General features: G+C 36.5%; 3 protein-coding genes across 8 annotated transcripts; 1 reads left to right on the top strand and 2 right to left on the bottom strand.

The window, feature by feature from the left end:
* Positions 1–1,226: 1,226 nt before the first annotated feature.
* On the bottom strand, positions 1,227–5,504 carry LOC137945273 (pentatricopeptide repeat-containing protein At1g51965, mitochondrial). 3 transcript variants are annotated; one of them, XM_068791079.1, is made up of 4 exons: positions 4,658–5,504; positions 4,435–4,471; positions 2,555–2,813; positions 1,227–1,819 (listed from the first exon to the last, which is right to left on the bottom strand). In XM_068791079.1, the coding sequence occupies exons 1-3, from the start codon at positions 5,387–5,389 to the stop codon at positions 2,806–2,808; spliced, it is 777 nt and encodes a 258-aa protein (XP_068647180.1). In that variant the 5' UTR covers positions 5,390–5,504; the 3' UTR covers positions 1,227–1,819; positions 2,555–2,805. The 3 variants fall into 3 exon arrangements, with proteins under 3 accessions (XP_068647180.1, XP_068647179.1, XP_068647178.1); XM_068791078.1 differs by lacking the exons at positions 4,435–4,471; positions 4,658–5,504 and having other exon boundaries at positions 2,555–2,649; positions 2,728–4,365; XM_068791077.1 differs by lacking the exons at positions 4,435–4,471; positions 4,658–5,504 and having other exon boundaries at positions 2,555–4,365.
* Positions 5,505–8,976: 3,472 nt separating this feature from the next.
* Positions 8,977–13,392, top strand: LOC137945274 (deSI-like protein At4g17486). Of its 4 annotated transcripts, none has more exons than XM_068791081.1 (5): positions 8,977–9,285; positions 11,161–11,448; positions 12,608–12,688; positions 12,803–12,929; positions 13,050–13,392. In XM_068791081.1, exons 1-5 carry the CDS (start codon positions 9,141–9,143, stop codon positions 13,177–13,179), a joined length of 771 nt encoding a protein of 256 aa, XP_068647182.1. In that variant the 5' UTR covers positions 8,977–9,140; the 3' UTR covers positions 13,180–13,392. The 4 variants fall into 4 exon arrangements, with proteins under 4 accessions (XP_068647182.1, XP_068647181.1, XP_068647183.1 ...); XM_068791080.1 differs by having other exon boundaries at positions 8,981–9,285; positions 12,800–12,929; XM_068791083.1 differs by lacking the exon at positions 8,977–9,285 and adding an exon at positions 9,317–9,979 and having other exon boundaries at positions 12,800–12,929.
* Positions 13,393–14,552: 1,160 nt separating this feature from the next.
* Positions 14,553–21,339, bottom strand: LOC137945272 (mitochondrial-processing peptidase subunit alpha-like). Its single transcript, XM_068791076.1, has 13 exons — positions 21,156–21,339; positions 19,996–20,235; positions 19,604–19,900; positions 19,205–19,372; positions 18,930–19,097; positions 18,765–18,845; positions 18,400–18,466; positions 17,352–17,449; positions 15,924–15,996; positions 15,766–15,836; positions 15,630–15,679; positions 14,878–14,990; positions 14,553–14,787 (listed from the first exon to the last, which is right to left on the bottom strand). Exons 1-13 carry the CDS (start codon positions 21,192–21,194, stop codon positions 14,735–14,737), a joined length of 1,518 nt encoding a protein of 505 aa, XP_068647177.1. The 5' UTR covers positions 21,195–21,339; the 3' UTR covers positions 14,553–14,734.
* Positions 21,340–21,724: the final 385 nt, after the last annotated feature.

Genomic DNA, 21,724 nt, shown 5'->3' with positions numbered 1-21,724 from the left:
CCGAGTCAGGCTCAGTACAGTATGAGTCGTTGGGCTTCGAAATTAAATCCCGCTTCCCACACCCTAATTTTGGGTGGGTTTAATTTCGAAGGTTCGTTGTCCCCGCGACGCTGCCTCTGAGCCACACGGGACAAGAGATCTTTCGTTGCGCAGGTCATCATCCGCGCGAGCGCTGTTAGTAGTGGGAGAGGTCTCTGACTCCGAACTTAAGCCTCCATTCTCAACAATCCGTTCACGCCAAAGAAGCAGCAGGCACATGAATCTCCGTAGTAGGAATTTTCTGCCTGTGTCATCGCCAAATTCGATATCTGGTTCAGACCAGCTCTGATACCATGTAAACTCTTGTAAAATCTCTCTTTTCTTTCTTATTTCATTTCATACAATTACATCTGTATTTATATAGACAAATTACATGTACTTCTAACCAGTCTCTCGAATCATTTTCGAAGTCGTAGCTACAAAGGATTTTTTCTTTGTTTTTACAAATCTAGAAGACCGTTCTAGAGGAAGAAGTCCTCCTCTGGAGGAACACACGCCAACAGTAGGGTCTTCGCCGCCAATCAAGGAGCGATGACAGCAATGGCAAAGGATGGCATCGACAATGGTAGAGAGTATTGACGTCGATGATGGTTGAGACGACGAGGTCGACAACAATGAGGTAAAAGTACGCAACAAAGTTTTTGTTTTTCTTTTAGTTCGGTTTTGTGGTCTCAAGGTTCCTATGGAGCGCACTCGAGGAACGAGCAAGTGGCAACATATGGTGATCTTCGACGGCAGTGGAGCTTCAGCGAGATTTCTAAAACAATTTCAGCTCTAGGATGTCTTCAACGATGGGACTTAAAAAAGGAACATTTTCTCTAATACCAAACTAATGCAAGTGCAAGACATGCGTGATTTGTTGATTCCGACAATAAAATTGGAGAAGAAGATAGGAGAAACAAGAATATTAGAAAGAAAGAAGAGAGATCAAGAAAGAATAGTAGGAGGAAATTTTAATTCATTATCAATCTATATCTAATCCGATTACAATCTCCCCAACTTTGCAACACCCATGGTTGGCAATTGTCACCATTTGGATCAATAGTTGGCTGGCCTGATCAGCAGTGGTCCATGTTGTAAACTAATTGTTCTCTAGTCAATCTACTTAGTTCTCGTGTTACCTAAGAAAAGTCAAGTAACATATGCAGAGTTGACAAAGCTCTACCATGTAGATAAATTGCAACACCAGTAAGTTTCCCTTTCAAAAAATTTCGGAAAAAAATTCTCCAACTTTAACATTGCCAATTACAATGTGTCCCTTAATAGGCAGAAATTTGTGTCCACAACTGCAAAAATAACAGAATGAACACCCCCCACCACTCACACCCTCACAATGTGAAATGGTTGTAACCTACCACTACTGCAACAGAAAACCTCATCAATGCAAATACCAAGAAATAACTAGTGTTGAGCGGAGGAAAAGATTGCACGTGCTTTCACTGCCAAAAATTGTTGTCCTGAAGGCACCAAAGATAAACTCCATAGGGCACTCTTTGGTAAACCCTCCCAACAATCGCTTCTACGGCTTTTCCCTACTGATCGCTCCTACTGATCATAACTCAAATGATAGTCTTCCGCAAGAACATACGGTTTTCTGGACTTCATGACTCTCAGTCTGAATTATCTTAGGTAATGTGAATCAGCAACCAACAAGAAATGCAGCATACCAAATATAATGAGCTAAGAGAAAGTCAAGGGAGACATAGCTTTGCATATTAGGATTGGCCGACATCTTAAAACACGTCGATTCTCATGCAGTCTTCCAACCAATTAAGAACAGCTGAAAATGGGATAAAACTTTGTCACGCTAAAAAGAAAGAGGACGAACAAAAAAAATACTAACCTCAAAATGTAAATGATGAAAATGCAAAGATCAAAATAATGTTTTTTTAATACCCATTTCATCTATCAGATTTAAATAACCGGTTCTGTGTAAATAGCCCTTTTTTATATCTAATACGTTTATATCTATGCATCTGTTTCGTTCACAGAAGTAATTAAATAATGCAAGAGGTAAAAGTTATCAGATTTCCAACATAACTTGTCAAAATCCTAGTTACATCACATTTCCATAGGTTGCCACACGTAAAACATGGAAGTAGAGGGTCTTCCAACCTATAAATTAAAAGCTAAAGAAAATTGCTACCCCCACTTGTAGAATTAGGATACTTTTTTCACTACGAGAATGCCACATCAAAAGAGTGGAAACACTAAGAGACAAACTTGCAATAAATGAAGGCAGAGAGAACAAACTCAACCCCAGCGGAAAATTAAAATGTTGTCCAAGTAGCAAATTTTACAGTTTAGGTACACAAAGTTTGCATTTTCCAAACAAAAATCAGAGAGTTCAGTTGCCCTGAAAAAATATTGAAGTCTTTATGAACTTTAACAACCATGACAGTCAAACATCCATACAAGAACAGAGATTCCAGGTTCAATAGTTTCAACAATTGAAACAAAAGCAAATAACCAGTATAAAATGCACTGCAGCAAACATTGAAAGAAATGCTCATACCAGAGTAGATAGTTTTCTGGCATCCTCCAACTTCAGTTGCATTCATTTCTCAAATGTTTGGGATTCACCGATCTTGAATTGTGTCTGAAGATTAACTGCAAAAAGCGGACTCCCACAATCTACCAAAAGAACGGTGTGGTGTATTCCAAAAGACTGCTTGCACAGACTCTTACCACAAACTCAAAAAATAAAACGCTTTTCTCTCTCCATGAATGCTGCTATTCTTGAAAAAATCCATATTCCAGGTCTCTTCAACGTCCTGAAGTAAACAAGCACTTTAAGTAAGATCCACAAGCAGAGTTGTTGCTGCCATGATGTCCACCTAAGATGGATTTTCAAAATCTAAGATGCATCTTCACATTTTCCACCATCTGGTACCTGTAATGTCATATTTCTACCTCCGCATATATATTCTAGCAATGTAGACAACAAAAAGAGTTCTTGCAAGCTTGCTACAAGTAGTACATATTGGAGATGTACACACCAAGAAACCTAAATTACCTAAACCATAATCAATGGATAATCTTATAAACTGCACTTGAACAGTTGGTTCCTTGGTGCTATTACAGATACTATGAGTTGAATTTTCCAGCCACAAATGCGCATACTAGGAAGAAACACATTTTCATTGCCTTCTTCAGCCCCAAAAATATAGGTAAAAATGTGACGTATAAGCCAAACTCTTTGTTCCCATAGTCCTCACTCCTTAAATCAGCCTAATGGGCTAACTATCCACCCCGTATTAGGCTTCTGCTTTCGTACTTTGACAGTTCTATGAGAACCACTATGGAGACGGTCAAGAATTGCATAAGTTATAGAATCTGGGGTCAAACCCTGCTGCTTCAGCTGTTCGTATCTTTTGAAAGCATCATCTGTTTTGCCACATTTCTCAAGACAATTAAGTAAAATATTATATGTTACAATATTTGGGTAACAGTCCTTGGCAAGCATCTCATCAAACAGCCTACATGCCATATCGACCCTGTTTGATTTACCAAAGCATTCAATGAGTGTACTATAGGTGATCACATCAGGGGTCAGCCCTCTCTCTTGCATTTCCATGAACCTCATATGAGCTTCATCAATGTCTCCATTCTTTCCCAGACAGTTTATTAAAGAATTGTAAGTGATGACATCAGGTTTACAATAATTATTCTCCATCTCTTCAAACATTTGAAAAGCCTCATCAACCAAGCCTGCCTTTCCAAAGCTTGAAATCAAAATATTGTACGTAAATATATCTGGCAGAGGTCCATCTCGCTTCATTTGTTCATAAAGAGTATGAATATTGGATATCTGCCTTAATTTACCAAGTGTTGTGAATACAGCATTGTACATAATGGTATCAGAACTTAGACCCTTTTCATGAATTTTAGTTAGCAAGTCTATGGCCTCAGTTGTCTTTTCTGCACTGCATAGACTCTCTAACATGGACATGTAAGCATCACGATCACCCTTGTCTTGTGAGTTCCACATATTACAAAATAGTTTGTGAGCCTCACTCGAATGGCCCAATTTGCTTAGAGTCTTCACTAGGTATGCATAAATAGATTTGCTCATGTATCTTTTAGATACTTCCACTACTTCATGCAGTTTATTGATTTGCCCTACTGTGGCTAGAGAATGCAAAATCACACTGTACGTGAACTCATTAGGATGACAATTTTTCTCAACCATTCTGGAGAAAAGAGAGATCATTTTATCAATCATTTGATTCTTACCCAGAGCTTGGATCATAGTGTTATATGCAATGAGGTTAGGGGTACAACCCCTCGTGATCATTTCATTATAAAGAGAGAGCAGTTCCTCAGATTTACCAACATTTCCTGCCATTCTAATGAGAATGGTAAATGTATATTGATCAGGTTCACAGTGCTTACGCTTCATATCTGCAAAAACCTTGTAAGCTCGCTCAACCTAATCAAATGCAAAAACCATGTAAGTTGGACAGAAGAGATACTGAAGACACATGTTCAATGACAAAGAAACAGAGAAACGAGAAACTCTCAGGTTTATTGAAACTAAAAACAAATGCAAGTGGACAAATAACTAACTGGAGAAATAAAAAAAATCAATTACTTAGTTAAAACAAAGAAAACATACCTTTCCGTTTTTGGCAAGTGCATCCAGCAACATATTATACGCAATAATATCCAACTTATACCCTCGCCTTCGAATTTCTTCATAAACTCCAAAGGCATTCTCGACTTGATAAGATCTGAGATACACCTGAAGCAGGCATTTATAGGTATAAGAATTAAACCTCAAACCCCACTTCCGGACGAGTGACAAACACCTCTCCAACTCTTGGCCGCCGCCGAAAATCCCAATAAGGATATTAATTGTGGAGATGTTCCCGAGTACACCAGTCCGCTCCATGTCGTCGACAACTCGAAGGACGAGATCGCGACAGTGGCCGAAAGTGGCGAGGATGGTAAGAATGCGATTGTAGGTGAAGCAATCATGTCGGTATCCAGGAATGGAGGTAGACGCGAATTCGAAGAACAGAAGTGCTTTATGGGGGGACCTGAGGGACTTAAGGATTTCACTGACCTCATAGGTGGTGAAGGTCAGAGTCAGGGTTTGGAGGTAGTCGGATAGTTCGAGAAGAGGGTCAGAGGTGGAGGACTGGGTTTGGATGATACGGGAGACCCGGCAGATGAGATCACGGCGGGGGAGAGCGTAGCCGCGGGTGTCGTGGAGGGTGGAGGGGGTGTCCACTTCGATGGCGAAGGAGCGCCCGTCTTTGTCCGCACGCACGACGCGAGCGGTGTAGCTGGTGGCGAAGGAGCGAGCAAGGACGCGAGGGAGTAGGAGATCGAGGCGTCCGATCATTTCCGTCCTTATGCCGGCCAAATCGTAAGGAGAAGACGGTTTTTAACTACTACCGAAGCACATCAGTTTCCGTAGGATCTTTTAGTGCACCCACAGTTAAATTTGCGCGCTGGATGGAAAGTAAAACGTCAATACTTTCACTCCCTATGTCGACTCCACTTTGTCATCTGGTCCGCTCTCTCTCTTCCCTCCATCCTCCCCTCCCCTTCTCTTAACCCTCTTTGCTTACTGACCCTTATCTCTCTCCTCTCTCACTCTTTGTTCCTTCCATCCTCTTCTCTCTCAACCCTCTTGGCTTCTTTACCCTCATGTCTCTCGTCTCTTACTCTTTGACGTCTCATCGCACCCTATGAACCCTCTCGATGTCTTAGCTCCTGACTTTCTTCCCCCTCTCGTCGTCGTTTGAACCCTGTTTTTCACTTTTAGTTCATTATTAAATATTTTTAAAATAAATTATTTTATCATAGCTTTAAAAAGTATTAACCTAAATACCCTCTATCGATCTTTTTATTTTTATTTGTTATAATTAATTAAACTAATAATTTTTTACTTTGTAATTATATTATTATTTTATATTACACTAAAATCTATCTTATATTATTAATAAAATTATTTATTATATTTAGGGTAAACATTATAAAAGTAAACATTTTTGTTTTAATATTGTAAAATTTATAATTAATTTAATTTAAACTCATAATTATTGTATTAATTTAGACTAAACTAGTATATCTTAATTTATTAAAGAAATATATTACTTAATTATTTATTATATTAATATATTTTAATATTACATTAAATTACTTATTATAAAAGTAACCATGTTTGTTGAGGTTTATTATTTGTTTAGGTATTTATTTATTTAGGTACAATATAAAAAATAACAAATTCTTGTTTCCACTATGTTTTTCATTTTGGACACTAACACAAGAAAGTACTTTCTGATGTACTTTTGTTTCCACTATGTTTTTCATTTTGGGCATTAACACAAAAAAATATTTTTTTTCCACTATGTTTTTCATTTTGAACACTGAGGGGGGGGGGGGGGGGGGGTTAGTCCCCCAAATGGATACATGAAGATCAAGTTCATGTCCAACATGAAGATCATGTCAGTCATGTACATGAAGATTATCTTCGCACTTGGTGTTAGTGTTGACGACTTCATGTGTACTGGAAAATAGTTTCCAGTGTTAGTGCCCCAACATGAGAAAAACATAAAAAACAAGAGAATCTCTAAACTTTTACAGTACACTTAATTACAACATAATCCTTAAACCCCAAATTAGGTAAAACAACCATTATTACTACACGAATAAGTTATTTAATGTATAATTAAATATATTAATATATTTATTAATTGAATTAAATATTTTATTATGCATTAATATGGTAATTACATGAGCCAATAAAATATGCACATGATTAATTACAAATAATAAATAAATAACGTTATAAATAACAAAAATGAAAGTAATACGTTGAGTTATTAATTTATTAATAACATATGATATACTTTAACCTAAAAATAAATAATTTAAGAGAAAAAATTGATCTAATCATAAATTTAACACACTATATATTTGTACATAATATATTTTATGTATTATTAATTAATAATATATTATCACAAAATTTAAAACCATGGGTTTAATTAACTATAGCAATTGAATAATTATGCCAAAATAATTTATCAAATATTTATTTAACAATATTTTAATTATGACTATTAAATCATTATTTTAATATAATAATTATAAAATAAATATATTAAATAAATAAATATAATTATTTTATAAATTAATGATTTTGATGACGATAGTTTAATTTTTTCTCAACTTAAGAAAAATTAAATCATCGTCATCTTCCTCAGCTGCGAGCCGGTGGGCAACGATGACGGCGACAGGCCAGTGGGCAACAGCGATGGCGGCAGGCAACGCCGATAGTGGCGGCGCTCCGACGGTACGCAGAGAGGGAGAAAAGAGGGAGGCCAAGAAACTCTGCAACAGATGCTCGACCTCCCGTGCTTTGCGACGGAGGTCGAGAGGGAGAGGAGAGGGAGGGTGGCTGAAATCAAAGCTGAATGGGGAAATCGTTACTGAATCGAAGTAGAAATTAAGAAATCGAAGCCCAAATGTCAAAATTGAAGAAAACCGAAACTGAAACAAGGGAAATCGTAAGAAATTGGAAGGTTTTTTTGGAGAAAAGATAATAGCGTGAGGGAGAAGGGAGTAAGATACCGAAAGGAAGAAGAGAAGGAGAAGAGACAGAGAGATAAGAGGGAGGGAGAAGCAGAGTGGGAGGTTAAGAGGGAGAGCGAGTGTGAGAAGGAGAGAAGGACGCCGTAGAGAGGGAGACCGGAGAGAGAGAGACCGGAGAGGGAGCAAAGAACGAGAGAGTGTCCCGCTAGTGTCATGTATATGATTCTCAAAATCGGGAGAAAAGTATACTCCGCCGTTTACTCTTGGGACAGGAACTCTGAGTAATGTTGACTAAGCCCCCTAATTCTTATTTACCAAACGGCGAGAGGAGACGCCGTATTTGAGGTCAGATCTGTGACCATCTCCGCAGTCTCCGATAGCCGATTTAAGGGTTTGGAGGAAGAACGACCGCCGCGAATCGTTCACTTTTACCTTAAGAAAGTTATTATTTGCGTATTTATGGGCATCCCTGAAATCACTTCACGCCGCCGGCCGACAACAACCTTGAGTGCACTTTTTTCAAATATATTAAAGAGTAGAAATACAAAATTATATAAAAATACGAAGTCTTGATTAGAGCAAACCTCATGTAACGTGCCTTTCACTTTCTTGTCACCACCATCATTGATGCAATGTGGTGTCTTCATTCTCTTATTCTATTTCTCTTCAATTTTTTATGTCGAATTAAAGTATATAGGCTTTAAACGTACACAAATCCTAACAAACAATAAAGAAATCTCATACAATAAGTTGACATTTTCCAGAAGATTAGTTTGCCACTTCAGTCTATAATTTTTTATAATCTTGTAAATAGGCTTGAAATATTCTTGAAATTATATTCATAGCATTTACTTTAAATTCATCCGTTTCTGTCAAATAATGTATGCATCTTGTGTGAGTTTAATCCAAGCACCCTTTTTACAATGTCTCTTGCCTGTAGAATTGTCTTTTCTTTTTTTAATCTTATTTCAGTGTTTCCTGACATGTTTGATTACTGATCAGACCCATCAGAGGCTGAATGGCACCGCAGATGTATTTTGGCGGTGTGCAGTTCAAATCCATGTCTATCTTTTCATTTTGGTTGAGTTTTTTATGGCGAAAAAATTATCTGCTAGATTCCAAACCATACAGGGCAGTAATGAAAAATCGAGGAATCAATCAATCAACCAACTGCTGAAATATTTATGTTTCGGAGAAAAATAAAAGTTGCAGAGTGTCTCGAGTCTTTTAACTCTTAATAGAGAAAAGTAATCGCAATTTTTCTTTGTCGCTTGGGTAGAATCATTGATGAACATCAGTGGCAGCTGGCAATTCCCTCTGAAGGCAGTTTAACCTATTACTTTACCCGATAAAAAGACGACTTTACTTATTTCATATTTTACTTTGCTGTAATCGTGCGCCGGTTTGCGGCGCTGCATGCTTGAATAACAACTTCAGCGCTCGTTTCTATGTCATCAATCTGCTAAGATTCTGGGAAAACCCTCTTTCCCGTGTATGCAATTTTGCGAGTTGGATTGAAGGGTTCGTGGGTTTCCCGTTGAAGACTGGTATTGATGGGGGGTGCTTTTTCAAGCTCTGCTTCCAATGAGAATGATGGAAATTACAGCACTCCGGTGGTGCTGAACATCTACGATCTCACTCCCTTGAACAATTACACCTACTGCTTTGGAGTAGGCATTTTTCATTCTGGAATTGAAGGTGATATCTGCTGCCAGAAATATGAGAACCACACAAAAAATCTAGGAACACCCAAATTTCATCTTTCATTTTCCTTCTTATTTTCTTCTCTTGTTCAAATTTGTTGCTTCCTACCTTCTGGCGGTAGTTTTAGTGAAACTTCTGAGAGATGTTATCATGGGGTCCTTTTGATTTTAACTGGTTCTCACTTTGTGCTGGCATTATATTCTTGTGGTTTTTTTATTTTAGTTTCATTTTTTTCGTCTATCCTATTTTATTTCCTGGAACTGGACTGTAACTTTAGTTAATACTCGGTAATAGCTCAAGTTTGCGCTCCTCTTTGCGAGAATGGAATTTTTTCCGTTTTGCTGTATTTTTTTATCCGGATTTCTTCTTTTAGTGCCTTTTTTTCATGTATATCTTTTATGCGACAAAAATATCTTTTTCTTTTGGCGTTTCCTGAGTTTTGAATTTCGAGTCACGGGTCTTTTCTATATTTTCTAGCTCTAATAAGCCACTGGGTTTGATAGCATGGAACCCATGGTTGTTCCCTCGAAGTTCCCGTACCAAATAAATGAAAATTGACTGTTTTGTGTTGGATATTTATTTATCTGTCTTCTTTGAACCGTCGTTCTTTAACTGCTATGGGCAACTATTTTATGCTTCTTCTTCTGGATTTGAGCTGGACAACGCTTACTTGCTCAGTTGGAGTTGGGTATGTTGTTTTACTTTTAATTTGAATGACTTCTAAACATAAATGTATGAGTAGGAAGAAGGTAGATGTTCATTTCTCTCCCTTGTTTCTTTAGGCTGAATGACTGGTGGTTTTGTAAAGAAGAGATTACTGTTTTTGGCTGATTGATCTCGGAATCGCTCTTATGAGAAGGAGAAGAAAGCACGAGTCTGTTTGCATTTACACTTTATGGCCTGGCTGGGAGAGTCTTTGAGAAGAAAATAGTTTTAATGAAGAAAAAAAATTGTTATATGATCTTGAGCTGATTTTAAGGAGCAAGGGCACATGTTTCTTGCTTTATATTTCTTTCCAGTTGTTTTATTGGCTAATGTTAGTTAATTATTAGGATGTCTTGGTTTGCTGAACATCAAGATTCTGAATGATGCCACTGTACTGTGAATTTTTTGTTTGCTATTGTCTTGGTGGGATGACTGTGAAACAAGTCCAATCTTGTAATTTGATGCTGGAAATGAATTTTATTCTTTTTTTAGTATATTTTTGTTTTCAGAAAATTATTATATGAATAAAATTAAGGCATATCCTGTGATCTATATGTGCATGCTGAGTACCTGATTTTGTCTTATACCTCTTGACAGTATAAGTCAAGTAGTAGGTAATCCTATAATGATCGACTGAGGTGGAGTTTTTATCGGTGCTTTCAATTTTGGGAGTTTTTAAATTCACTCTGATGAGCAACCAAGATCTAGTGTAGTTAGTGCAAAACTGAACTATTTTGCCCTTAAAAAAAGAATGTTGTTTATCCGATTATTGGTATCCTTTACATGAAAAGGACAGGAAAGATTTTCTCTATATAGGAGTCTGTATTTTAACATTTGTTTTTTTTTTAAATAGGCCTTTTAATAGTTAGTTTGCATCCTACAGATATGCTTATTGTATTTCAATAGCCAGAAATATACCAATGCCATAGTCATTAGCATTCTAGAGCATAACGTCATCTAACCGAAGGTTTAATTGCTCAGACTCTTCACCTGGGCTGTCTAGTCCTCAAGATTTTAGACTGCTATCTTCAATATACTCAGACTACAGCACCTTGGCATTCTTTTTTTTGCTTCATTTCTTTTTCGTTTCTCATTCACATAAATCTCAGAACGTAGTCTTCTGACTCCTAGTGGTTTTTAAATTGTTGTTTGAAATGTATACAGTCCATGGAATGGAGTATGGATTTGGGGCACATGATTTCCCAACAAGTGGAGTTTTTGAGGTTGAACCAAAAACCTGCCCTGGTTTTATCTACCGATGCTCTATTACATTAGGCACCCTAAACATGCCTCCTTCAGAGTTTCGAGCATTTATGGAAAATTTAGCTTCAGAATTCCATGGTGATACCTACCATCTTATTTCAAAAAATTGCAACCACTTTACTGATGATGTCAGCCTGAGATTGATGGGGAAAGGAATTCCTGGGTGGGTTAACAGGCTTGCACGCTTAGGTAAGGCTCCAACATATTGTTTTCACTGAATACTTTCAGATCATGTACATTTATCTTAATTTGAGACTTTCCACTTCCTTAAGCCATTAATTCTTGTTGCTCAGATGCTGCTTTTAACTGTTTTTTCAACTTAATTGGACTTCACAAAGTGGCTTTTTCATATTGATGGTTGTTACTGTGTGTTTCTGTAGTCTGGGCTGCAGCAACTAATAATATCGTCTTTTATTGGCCATTGTTATTTAGACCACTGAAATTTAGGCAAGTGGATAATTTGCCTTGAATGTTGTTACTCAGTTTTTCATCTTCTGCTCTTTTTGGGTAGCTATATTTACGAATCAGCTGGGCAGCTAGGGGTGATTTGATATGAGAATGTTGTGGGATGCTGGGATTACTATGTGGTTTCAATATTGTGGTCTAAACATCTTTAAATATTGTATTTCAATGTGTATTCATATTAGGTTTATTAAGAAGTTCTGTAAAGATTTAGGATTAGAAACATCATGGTGACCTCATAACTTTGATTAGTCATTTTAGGATGGACATGGACCCAACCTTTACATTGTACCAGAGTGTATACCTGTATGTGGACTTCCATCCAAAAAAAATTCACATGTTGGAACAACAAAGAAGACCTACATGTGAGAGGGAGTGTTAAAAATAGTCTAAATAGATACGGGATTAGAAAAAATGTGTGGTTATTGATGGGGAAAAAGTCTCCAAACTTCGTTCGTCTTTGCTTCATCATTTTGAGATGAATCTTGACCCAAGTGTAACAAGATTCAACTGAAGCAACTTCTCACTGCTTGACCATTTAGATAATGGCCACTGACCATTGTATCACATAATTATTTCCATGGACCTATTATTTTTCAATAGATCCTACAGAAGATCAATATGACCAATTGGGGTCAATTTGTTCTTGAAGCATCTTGGATGTATATTTCCAGTACCATAGAAACTTCCTTAAGTGGTCTACACGCAGTAATGGTTTCTCTCCATCAACATAGTCCATGAGCAGTTTATTTCTGCAGCTTAATTTCAAGTTATTTTTAAATATCAATTTTCTATTGTTCCATTTTTGTTTCCAGTAAAAAAGTAACACTTATTCAAGGCTGCAATTCTGGTTTAACTGAGTATCAACTCCATGTTTTATTTTCAGGTGCAATGTGCAGTTGTCTTCTTCCTGAAAGCCTCCAAGTAACATCTGTTAAACAACTCCCTGAATATCATGTGTATTCTGGTAAGCAATCCACCAGCTGGTCAGAACAATTTTATTTCAGTTTTTTTTCTGAGAAAGATAAGACTTTAGCTTTGACTCATCTGATTTGTCAATGTTTTCTGACTTATCCAGAAGATGGGTCAGAATCCCTTTCGATCAACACCCCTCATGGGCCAACTGAAAGTGACGATACGGATCCTGACAAACACCTTCTTTCGCCATCTTCAGCTGGGGAAGTTTGTTTTCTTAAAGAGGCGCATAGGTGAAAAACAGCCCTGTATTGGGAAAACAATCATTCTAATTCGTTTGGTATGCAGTCATTATGTTGTCATTGGTCTATTGCATTTTGATTTGTAATCTGGGGTTTTCAAATCTGCTGCAGCTGTAATATATGCGATTTTTTCAACTATAAATTAGAAGTGAGTGGCCATTGTGCAGAGTCCTCGGAGCCTAAACTGTGTTTGAAGCTTTATGATGCGATGTCCCGAGGCTATAAACTCGAGATTGTTTAGGCTACTTTGAAGGAAAAGAGAACCCAGAAACTGGTACTATAAAATCTGCCAGTTTTACAGCTTTTTTGTACTGCTATTTCAAAGTGAGAGATATTCATTAACGAGTCCTTGTAACTAGTGAAATTAAATTAAGGATCCTGCTTCAGACTAACGAGTACGGCTTAATACCTAGTCGTCATTGTGTGTAAAAGTCCGCAAAAACAAGCGGAGATTTTGAAAAGGGCATCATCTTCTTTGAGTCTGAACATTGTAATTCAAAGTAATTAGAATAAGACTGTAAATCTAATGTCAACAGGATGAAGAAAAGCTATTTCGAATGAGAGAGGCTGCAACTTGAGAGGAAAACGTTGTAAAACGCTGTTTCATGTGATACGTGCCTAATATAACACCGATACACTGTGTATTGGTGTATGAAATCATATTTTGAGGGTTTCCATACCATGTTTTGTTTGGAGTTACAGGATAAGTTAAATTAAATTGGTCAAGATAAGTCTACTCAAATTTTGAAGAGTTAATATGTGAGTTCGAAACAAAAATACTTTAATAAGGTTTAATGATTATTTAAAATGTTAATAAAATATATCATTTTAAAAATAAGGGCTATCATATGTAATATCATGTTATAATATGCAAAATTTTATATTATCATATAGTACAAGATGGTGTATTTATTATATTATAATATATTATAGACGAATGTTGTTGTATATAATTTGAAATATAAAAAAAAAACAGATATAATCATATAAATATTTATAATACATTATATTTATTTTAACTAAATAACACCATTAAAAAAATTTGAGGGCCTCTCCCCTATACCCTAAACCCTAAACTTTTAGATGGTTAAGAGAGGAGAGAGACTCTTCTCCACCATCCTCCAAGGAAGAGGCCTCGACTTGAACAAGTAAAAGCACTCGTAGGCCTCAATATTGAGATTTTGATATTAGATTATATAAGATTAATCTTAATCGCATTAAACAAGCGACCAAACAATTGAAGAACTGTTTAACAGATTTGAGGCCTATCAATAAAAATTAAAATAAGTTTTAGTTCGATCTCCAAGTTAATGACAGAAGCCATTTAAATCCTAGCTTGTGTTGTGTTAATATGCCACACAAAAATCAGCTGTTTAATGCTCTAAAGATTAATCCTTCAACTCATTTTCGAAGGTCTAAAGAGACAAAGATAACACTTCAACAAGCTAGGTTATGAGGAAAGAATGCAACCATTTGTCTATCAGCGATAAAGATTAATATATATTACACATGAACCAGAACAATACACGAGCATGCTGAACAAAAAATCACCTTAGTCTTTTGGGATTGTCGAAATCTTAAGCTTGATTGACAACTGCAAACTTCTACAGCAAATGGTGCGGCAAAGGTTCATTTATTCATTGATCCCCACGGAATAATCAGCGTCTTTCACAAGTTTCCGCTGTTTATTTCAGCAGAGATTTGGCATGTTATGCGGAGAATCAGAGAAACATCCTTCAAAATTGTGGGTAGAAGTAAAAGAACAAGCATTCAGAATGATTTAGCCAACAGGGTTTTCATTTCGACTGGAACTTGCGGCTGACAGAATCATAACTTGGGACAGCCAGCACTGCGTTTGGTTAAAATAGATTGCAGTTAGAAGAAGAATAAATAAAGATTATGAAAATAGAAACGAAGATTTGGGTCCTTAGGTCAGTACCATCTCCCCATGACACCATTGTGAGAGGTGATGCAAGCAACTTTTGGGCTATTGTAGATATGTCTTTCAAAGTTACTTCATCCACGGCCTTCAGGAAATGTTCAACAGGCTTCCTGGAAATATAACACACAAAAAGGTTATAGCTTCAGATTGTGACAGTAGTAAAAATATGTTTGCGACCAGCACAAGCAATATCCAGCTTATCAAGCATATTTTGAGTACGATCAAGTGACTTTTAACGATTATTATTTATGGTCGATGAAGTCCATCTGACATCATCAAATCTCTGCATGTCCTTTTTTCCAAAGTATTTCATCATTTTTATTTTTATTTTCTCAAAAATTAAAAAAAAAATTAAAAAAGTATTGCACCATTCGTGTAATCCACTATGCCGTGCTTATTAATAACATAAGATATCAGTGCAAAAAGCATAATTTACAAATTCACTTACAAGAGCATTCATCAACACAATCCAAGAACGGTGAAAATCTCAGTTCATGAATTTCAATGGCAGGACTGGAAGGTTAGAAAATCAAACACTAAATCAAAGGCCTTCTGACAGCAACTGAACCCATATTATGATTTTAGCTAAGTCAAAATCCCAAATATACGCTCTCTTGAAAAAGTTGAGGTTAGATGGTTATTCTCGTTGCCTAGTTTCGCTTCATAATATTGAGACAGTTAAGGAAAAAAATATGCATGAATACTACAAGATAAACATATGAAATACAAAATTTTCTGATTGAACATACCTTTCTCCATATGTCAAGATCTGGCGCCCGATATCTTCTGCAGCAACCATCTGCATGCCAGCAAACATGACCTTTAGCATAAATAAAGTTAAAATAACACTCTACTGACTGTAAATAAAAAACAATGACAACATACTCTTGACTCCAGGTTCATCAGAACAGCAGATTTTGTTGATAGTTTGGCACGATCAAGTTGCAGCTGGTCAACTGTGATACATGAAGAAAATATCAGGTAGCAGTTGTAGTTCACCTTATTGATAACCAGTAGATAGAATTAATTAGCAGCAACAAAACCTTCTCCAGGAGTAGCAACTGCAATAAGTTCCCGTGCTATCAAATCCACAGCTTTAGATGCAAATTCTGGGCCCTAATTGAAAGATCACATTTGGAAGCACAAACAGTCACAACAGAAGTCAAAATGATGTAATATAGCAACAACAATAACTAAACTATTAGCTCATAGCACAGAGACTTCAGATCGTTAAACTAAACTAACATCACTTATGTTAATGGTCCACAACCTAATCCATCAATCAAATCATTCGTATCTTTTTTTTTAAGATCAAATCATTTGCATCTGGGGCCTGGAGACTCATCTGATAGTTTAAGTTAGTTAGAAATAGGAACACGGTTCCAAAAGCAGAGCAAGTTCCTTCCTTGATCTTGTTTTTTTTTTGTTCCCGGCTTCCCTTGAATAAAATTCACCCTTTCTCAAAAAAATATTAGTTTGAACTGAATTTTTTTAAGAATAAAAGCTCAATTACCTGCCAAGTTAACAAGTTCCATGCCATACCCAAAAAAAAAAAAAAATCTTTTCAGAACAAGACAAAATACGTAGAGTAAACAACTTAAGTGGAAATGACACAGTTAATGTGCAGTATAAAACAGATGTGGTAATCCAACACTTGTTATCCTTAGTAAATTTATCCCGAATGTAAGAGCAATTCAGTGAACTTCTGTGTAAGCTAACTCATAAACGATCACATCAATGACAAATGATTCAATGGCAATGTGAACGAAATACAAATTGCACTATTAGCTCATAGCTAGAAATAGTTATTTTCGAACTTTTTCATTGTGTTTAGAGTCATGTACTGAGATCAGCTAATTAGTTCATGATTTTCTTGCAAAGCATGTGGCTCCCTTCAATCGCTCATTGTAATGGAGTCCCCTTACTAAATTTGTTCTCTTGCCTTTTAGCTCTTGAATAAAATATGCCTTCAAAATTAAAAAATAAGAAATAAAATCAATGAAGGTTGAACTCTTTTTAAGCTAACAGATTAGTCTTGTAGAAGCAAGATGTAATACATGTTCTAAACATATGAATTATGAAATATATAAAAAAAAAATTAAAATAATTCTGATTGAGGACCCTATATTTCAGAACTTAAATGGAAGACAACACATGTTAACTCAATTTTTTCAAAAATCAGATGAATAGACAATGACTTGGTTAGTAGATGGATGCAAAATAGTTGGTGGTCTAACACATGGTAGATCAAATAGAAAGTCAAGAGACATAAACCAATGGAAAGGTAATAAGAAATAAAGAAGTTCAGTCAGAGATACATTTAACATGTCACTATATCGTACCAAAGAAAAGGACAAATAATAAATACAAATCCACCCAAAATGATTGTAGAAAAGAAATTAAATACAAATATAGCAGAAGTACATCCAGGCTACATCTTCTAATAGGAAAATTCGGTGGTAACAGCTTACAGTGGTTGCATGGATTCCAAAGATGCCAGTAGTATTGTATATACTGTTGAAGGCAGAAAATGATTGAACCTCTTGAAATTCGTTCAAGACACGAAGATCTGAACATAGCATTCAAAAGTTAGAAAGAGTTCTTTCTTTTTTGATACTGACAACATATTAAAAAAATTCCCAAAGCCCTGTCAAATTTTTTACACACGCGTACAACACACAACACCCCTTGATTCCACACCACAATCCTTCCCCCTCCTGATGTGGCCATTGAACCAAAGGGCCAGACACTAGTCCAAAAGGCCTGTCAAACTTGGACCCAAGATCTAACATTAAGTAATCCATGTGGCCACAAAAGTAACAGTTCAATCCACTTGATCTTAGAAGTTTCTCTTGTGAGAGGAGCTCCATATAATGCTAGGTTAGCCATATAGAAGACAATTAAAAGTAATTTAAATAATAAATTCATAAAATAAATTCTGGATGTGAGATAGCGAAAATAAATATTTTATACAACAGCAGGAGACAAAACACAAGTGGAACAGCTAGTCCAATAATTTTCAGTTGCATTTACTGATACCTCTAAAACAAATTTTCTCTTACACAAATCAAAGAGAAACATGTAGAGGGACATGTAAGAGGAGTTTTACTATGATAATGGTAACAACCAGACAAACTTACTCAGATTTGTGGACCAATAAAATGATGTAAAGGAAGGCCCCACTAGTTCATTGGATCTAACCAAACAAAAAATTTGATCTAGTCTGTGACAATTGTTAAAGTAATAGATACAAACGTTACACATCTTGTAACATACTATACATAGGATCTTTATTCTCGATCACATGTAAGTGTTAACGTCTGCATATGCTATACATATGAGATCTCTGTGTCCTCTTTAAAATGTAAATGATCATGTTTACACATCCCAAATTCATTTGAGTCTTTCTTTTCTTTCACGTGCAAATGTTCAGATTTACACATCCAATACACATTAGAATTGTATTTTATTGGTTTTCTCATTTTCTCTATGAAACAGCAAATGGTCACTTCAACTTACATAACCGGGAGTACATTCCTTTCCCAGGACCTCCAGCAGAGAAAGAGCCACCTCCTCCCATCAGCATCTGCACAAATTCAGTGAAATTAGTATCAACCTCATTTATTCGTTAAAATGTTGAATCCCATACCATTGAGAAACTTGAACCCAAAACCTCACAATAGAAACCCCAACATGTGGGACCAAGCTCAATTTTGACGATGCAAAATATGAAACCTGGGTCTACGGCTATTACATAATACAAACTATATGTAACCATGGAATAACACAGGTTTGACAAATATCCTCTATTTTATTTTGAGAACATACAAATATAGAAGACTTCTGAAAAAGACAAAAATGGATTCAAGCTTCAAAAAGAGAACCTGAAGAACTGTCATCGTCATGGCTTCCTTTTCATTGAGCCAGCCACCAGAAACTTCAAAAGCAAGAGCTACATGTGTCTTCTGCTCCCAGAAAGAAACAGGAATAATGAGTGCTTAATAACCAGTAAAAAGTGCAAAGCATTATAGGATAATCTCATTGCACACCTCTGAATCAGCTTGACAACGATAGTCACCTCCAACATAAACAGATTTTGCCACCTCTGGACGAGCTACCTTAGGAAGGTCAGACAAAAGAGGCTCTGCATATTGCAATAATTCTTCATGTTCCACACCTGAAGCTGCAAGAACCATCCTTGGTGCAGTGTAATTCTCCTGGATAATTGAAAAGCCACAGATGAAGAGGAGGATGAATATGAGCTCGCAAAAAACTCTAATGTAAATGTTAGCCACATAAAGCAGCTAAATAGACCAAATCTTACAGCAACAAATTCCTCCAAGATTGAACCATCCAATCTGTTTATCGCAGATTCCGGGGCCAAGAGAGGAATTGCCAATGCACCAGAATAGCCAGCGGAATGAATTGCTTCAAGAAGCAAGCCTTGGGGATTGTTGTACATTTCTAATATCTCAGCACTCACTTTCTTCAACTGCAGCATGAAGAAAAGTGTTCAGAATATGACATCTAACATCATAAAACAACTTTTTGAATGGTGATTACAGACACACACTTCACCACAAACACCAGTGAGACTAGATCATAGGACAGAATGGTAGAAACCCCCATTTGGTCACTGAGCCAAGGATCCAAGCCATAAAATTTGTTTTTTTTTTTTTTTTTCTGAAAGCCAATTCACAATAAGATGAGATATATGAAGTACCTGCTCATTGACCTCCCAATCAAGAAAGACGGGGTTCCTCACACAATCAATGAGCACCTCAACCATTTCAGGCACATAAGTTTTGAGAGCATCATAAGAATAACCCATCTGTTCACGAGAGGCTGAGGCAGTTACATTACCCCCAATAGCTTCCACCTCCCGCACAATACGAAGATGGCTACGGTTTCTTGTGCTCTTAAAGGCCATCCTTTCTAAAAGATGCGTGGCACCATATGAAACTGGTGTTTCATAAACTGAACCACAATCCACATATAATCCTATAGAGGCAGCTGGGCTCTGCTTAAAAAGCAACAGAAGTCGATCTTTAGACGAAATTTATCAGGGAAAGAATTTTTTAAAAAAAAAACAAGGATAAGTAGCAGAACACATACAGGCGAAGTTTCTGAAGCAACTACAACACCATTAGGGAGAGTTGTAATTTTTGTCTTTCCTGGTTCGACATAATCTGGCAAAGGAGGTGGAAGAGTAACACCTTGAAGAGGAACTTCAAGGGGAGAGAGTGTTTTGGACTTTTCACCAGTGAGCCAGCTAAAGATACCTCCAGATGAGGAGGTATTTGCAACACTTGTACTCGCATATCTGTTTGCAAAAGCCCGATCACCTGCACGACTCTGTAGAGACCAACAAATTAATTTGGATGTTTCAAGATTCAAAATGAAATCAACACTAAGAAAGCAAACAAAGAACTCTAAACACCAATCGACATATTTAATCCAGTATTGAACTCTATGATCAGAATAGTCTTTTATTTATTCATAAAAAAGAACCAGTGAAACTGACGGAAGAACGATAATTTTTCATCTTGTTATCTGTACTTATTTTTTTCTTTTTTTTCCCTTTGATAGTAGCAAGAAGAATCGACTAAGAAATGGGAAAATATAAGAGGAACCACAAAGGAGAGATACAAGAGAAACAAATGAAAAGGAAATGAATTTGAGGATAAAACATCAACAGCCAATAAAAAGAAAGGCCGCAGAAATAAAAGAAACTGGCAAGTAGCATGAAAAGCACAATAGACAGATTTCATCTGCCCATATCACCTCCTAAAATAATTACCAACGAAAATGTACAGATAGTTTGCGCAGATTAAAGTCAATGAAGTATGTTTTCCTATGTTTCCTTAATTTACGAAGTAACCTATAACCATTTCCGAAAATTTCTAATCACATGCATAAAACCTTCATGCAGCAGCTATGAATCCCAACGACCAACCGAAAGTAAACAGAAAAAACCTAGGAAAAAACACATACTGATAGCACGACATCTATAGTAATGCCAACCCCCCTCTCCCTGCGCCAACAAAAAAAAAGGATCTAGGAGATACCTCACAAGAGGAAGCAAAGTTAACAACAAGCAGTAGGAAACAGCTAAAAACTCTACCTCCGGCCAAAAAAAAAAAAAAAAAACAAAAAAGCAAAAAAATCGTAAAACAATTAACTTATCATCTGCCATCTTACGATCTTGAATCAGGATAGCAGATGAAATGAGGAAAGAATACAAGAAAATGATAAGATGATCCCACAAGACTGACCTTCAGGGCTCTGAGCCTTGAAGCGGTAGTTCTGTACATGGTCGAAGCGAAGAAGCCCTAAGATAATTGGATCAGCAAGCACCCAAGACGTACAGCAGCTATGTAAAGAAGGAGCTGTAGACTCGCGTTCGCTCTATAAAAAACCGAAAAGAAGAGAAATTAGGGGATTTCGTTTCCTCGCTTTCGGGAATCGATATCGACGCAAATGAGTTACTACAACTTGCAAACAGTAATCCAATAAAATTCACAAACCACAAATGGGCTGTAGTCCAGCAATGGTTGTAAAGAACATATGGGCCTCATGGATCATATCTTGTCGTGAAGTCCACAAATAAGCCCCATATTAGGCCCATTACAAAAATGGATGAGATTGAAATAAATCCAATGAAATTTTTAAAGAAAAAGCCATGATTGAAAACGGACTCCAAAATAACAACTATTTTAGACACTGGCTGCCATGTCAGATAAAATCCATGTCATAGCTTATTAGGCTATCCAAAAAAACCACTATTTTTAGTCGCTGGCTGCCATGTCAGATAATCAACTCAGTTTTTGAAACGGAATCAAAA

The sequence above is a fragment of the Aristolochia californica genome, unplaced genomic scaffold, assembly GCF_029961685.1.
Source record: "Aristolochia californica isolate CCGP_79_NKW_82.1479 unplaced genomic scaffold, dmAriCali1.0.hap1 SCAF_12, whole genome shotgun sequence".
In the NCBI taxonomy this organism is placed as follows: Eukaryota; Viridiplantae; Streptophyta; class Magnoliopsida; order Piperales; family Aristolochiaceae; genus Aristolochia; species Aristolochia californica.
Note: the sequence above shows the minus strand (reverse complement) of the source record. Positions and strands in the feature narration are given on the sequence as shown.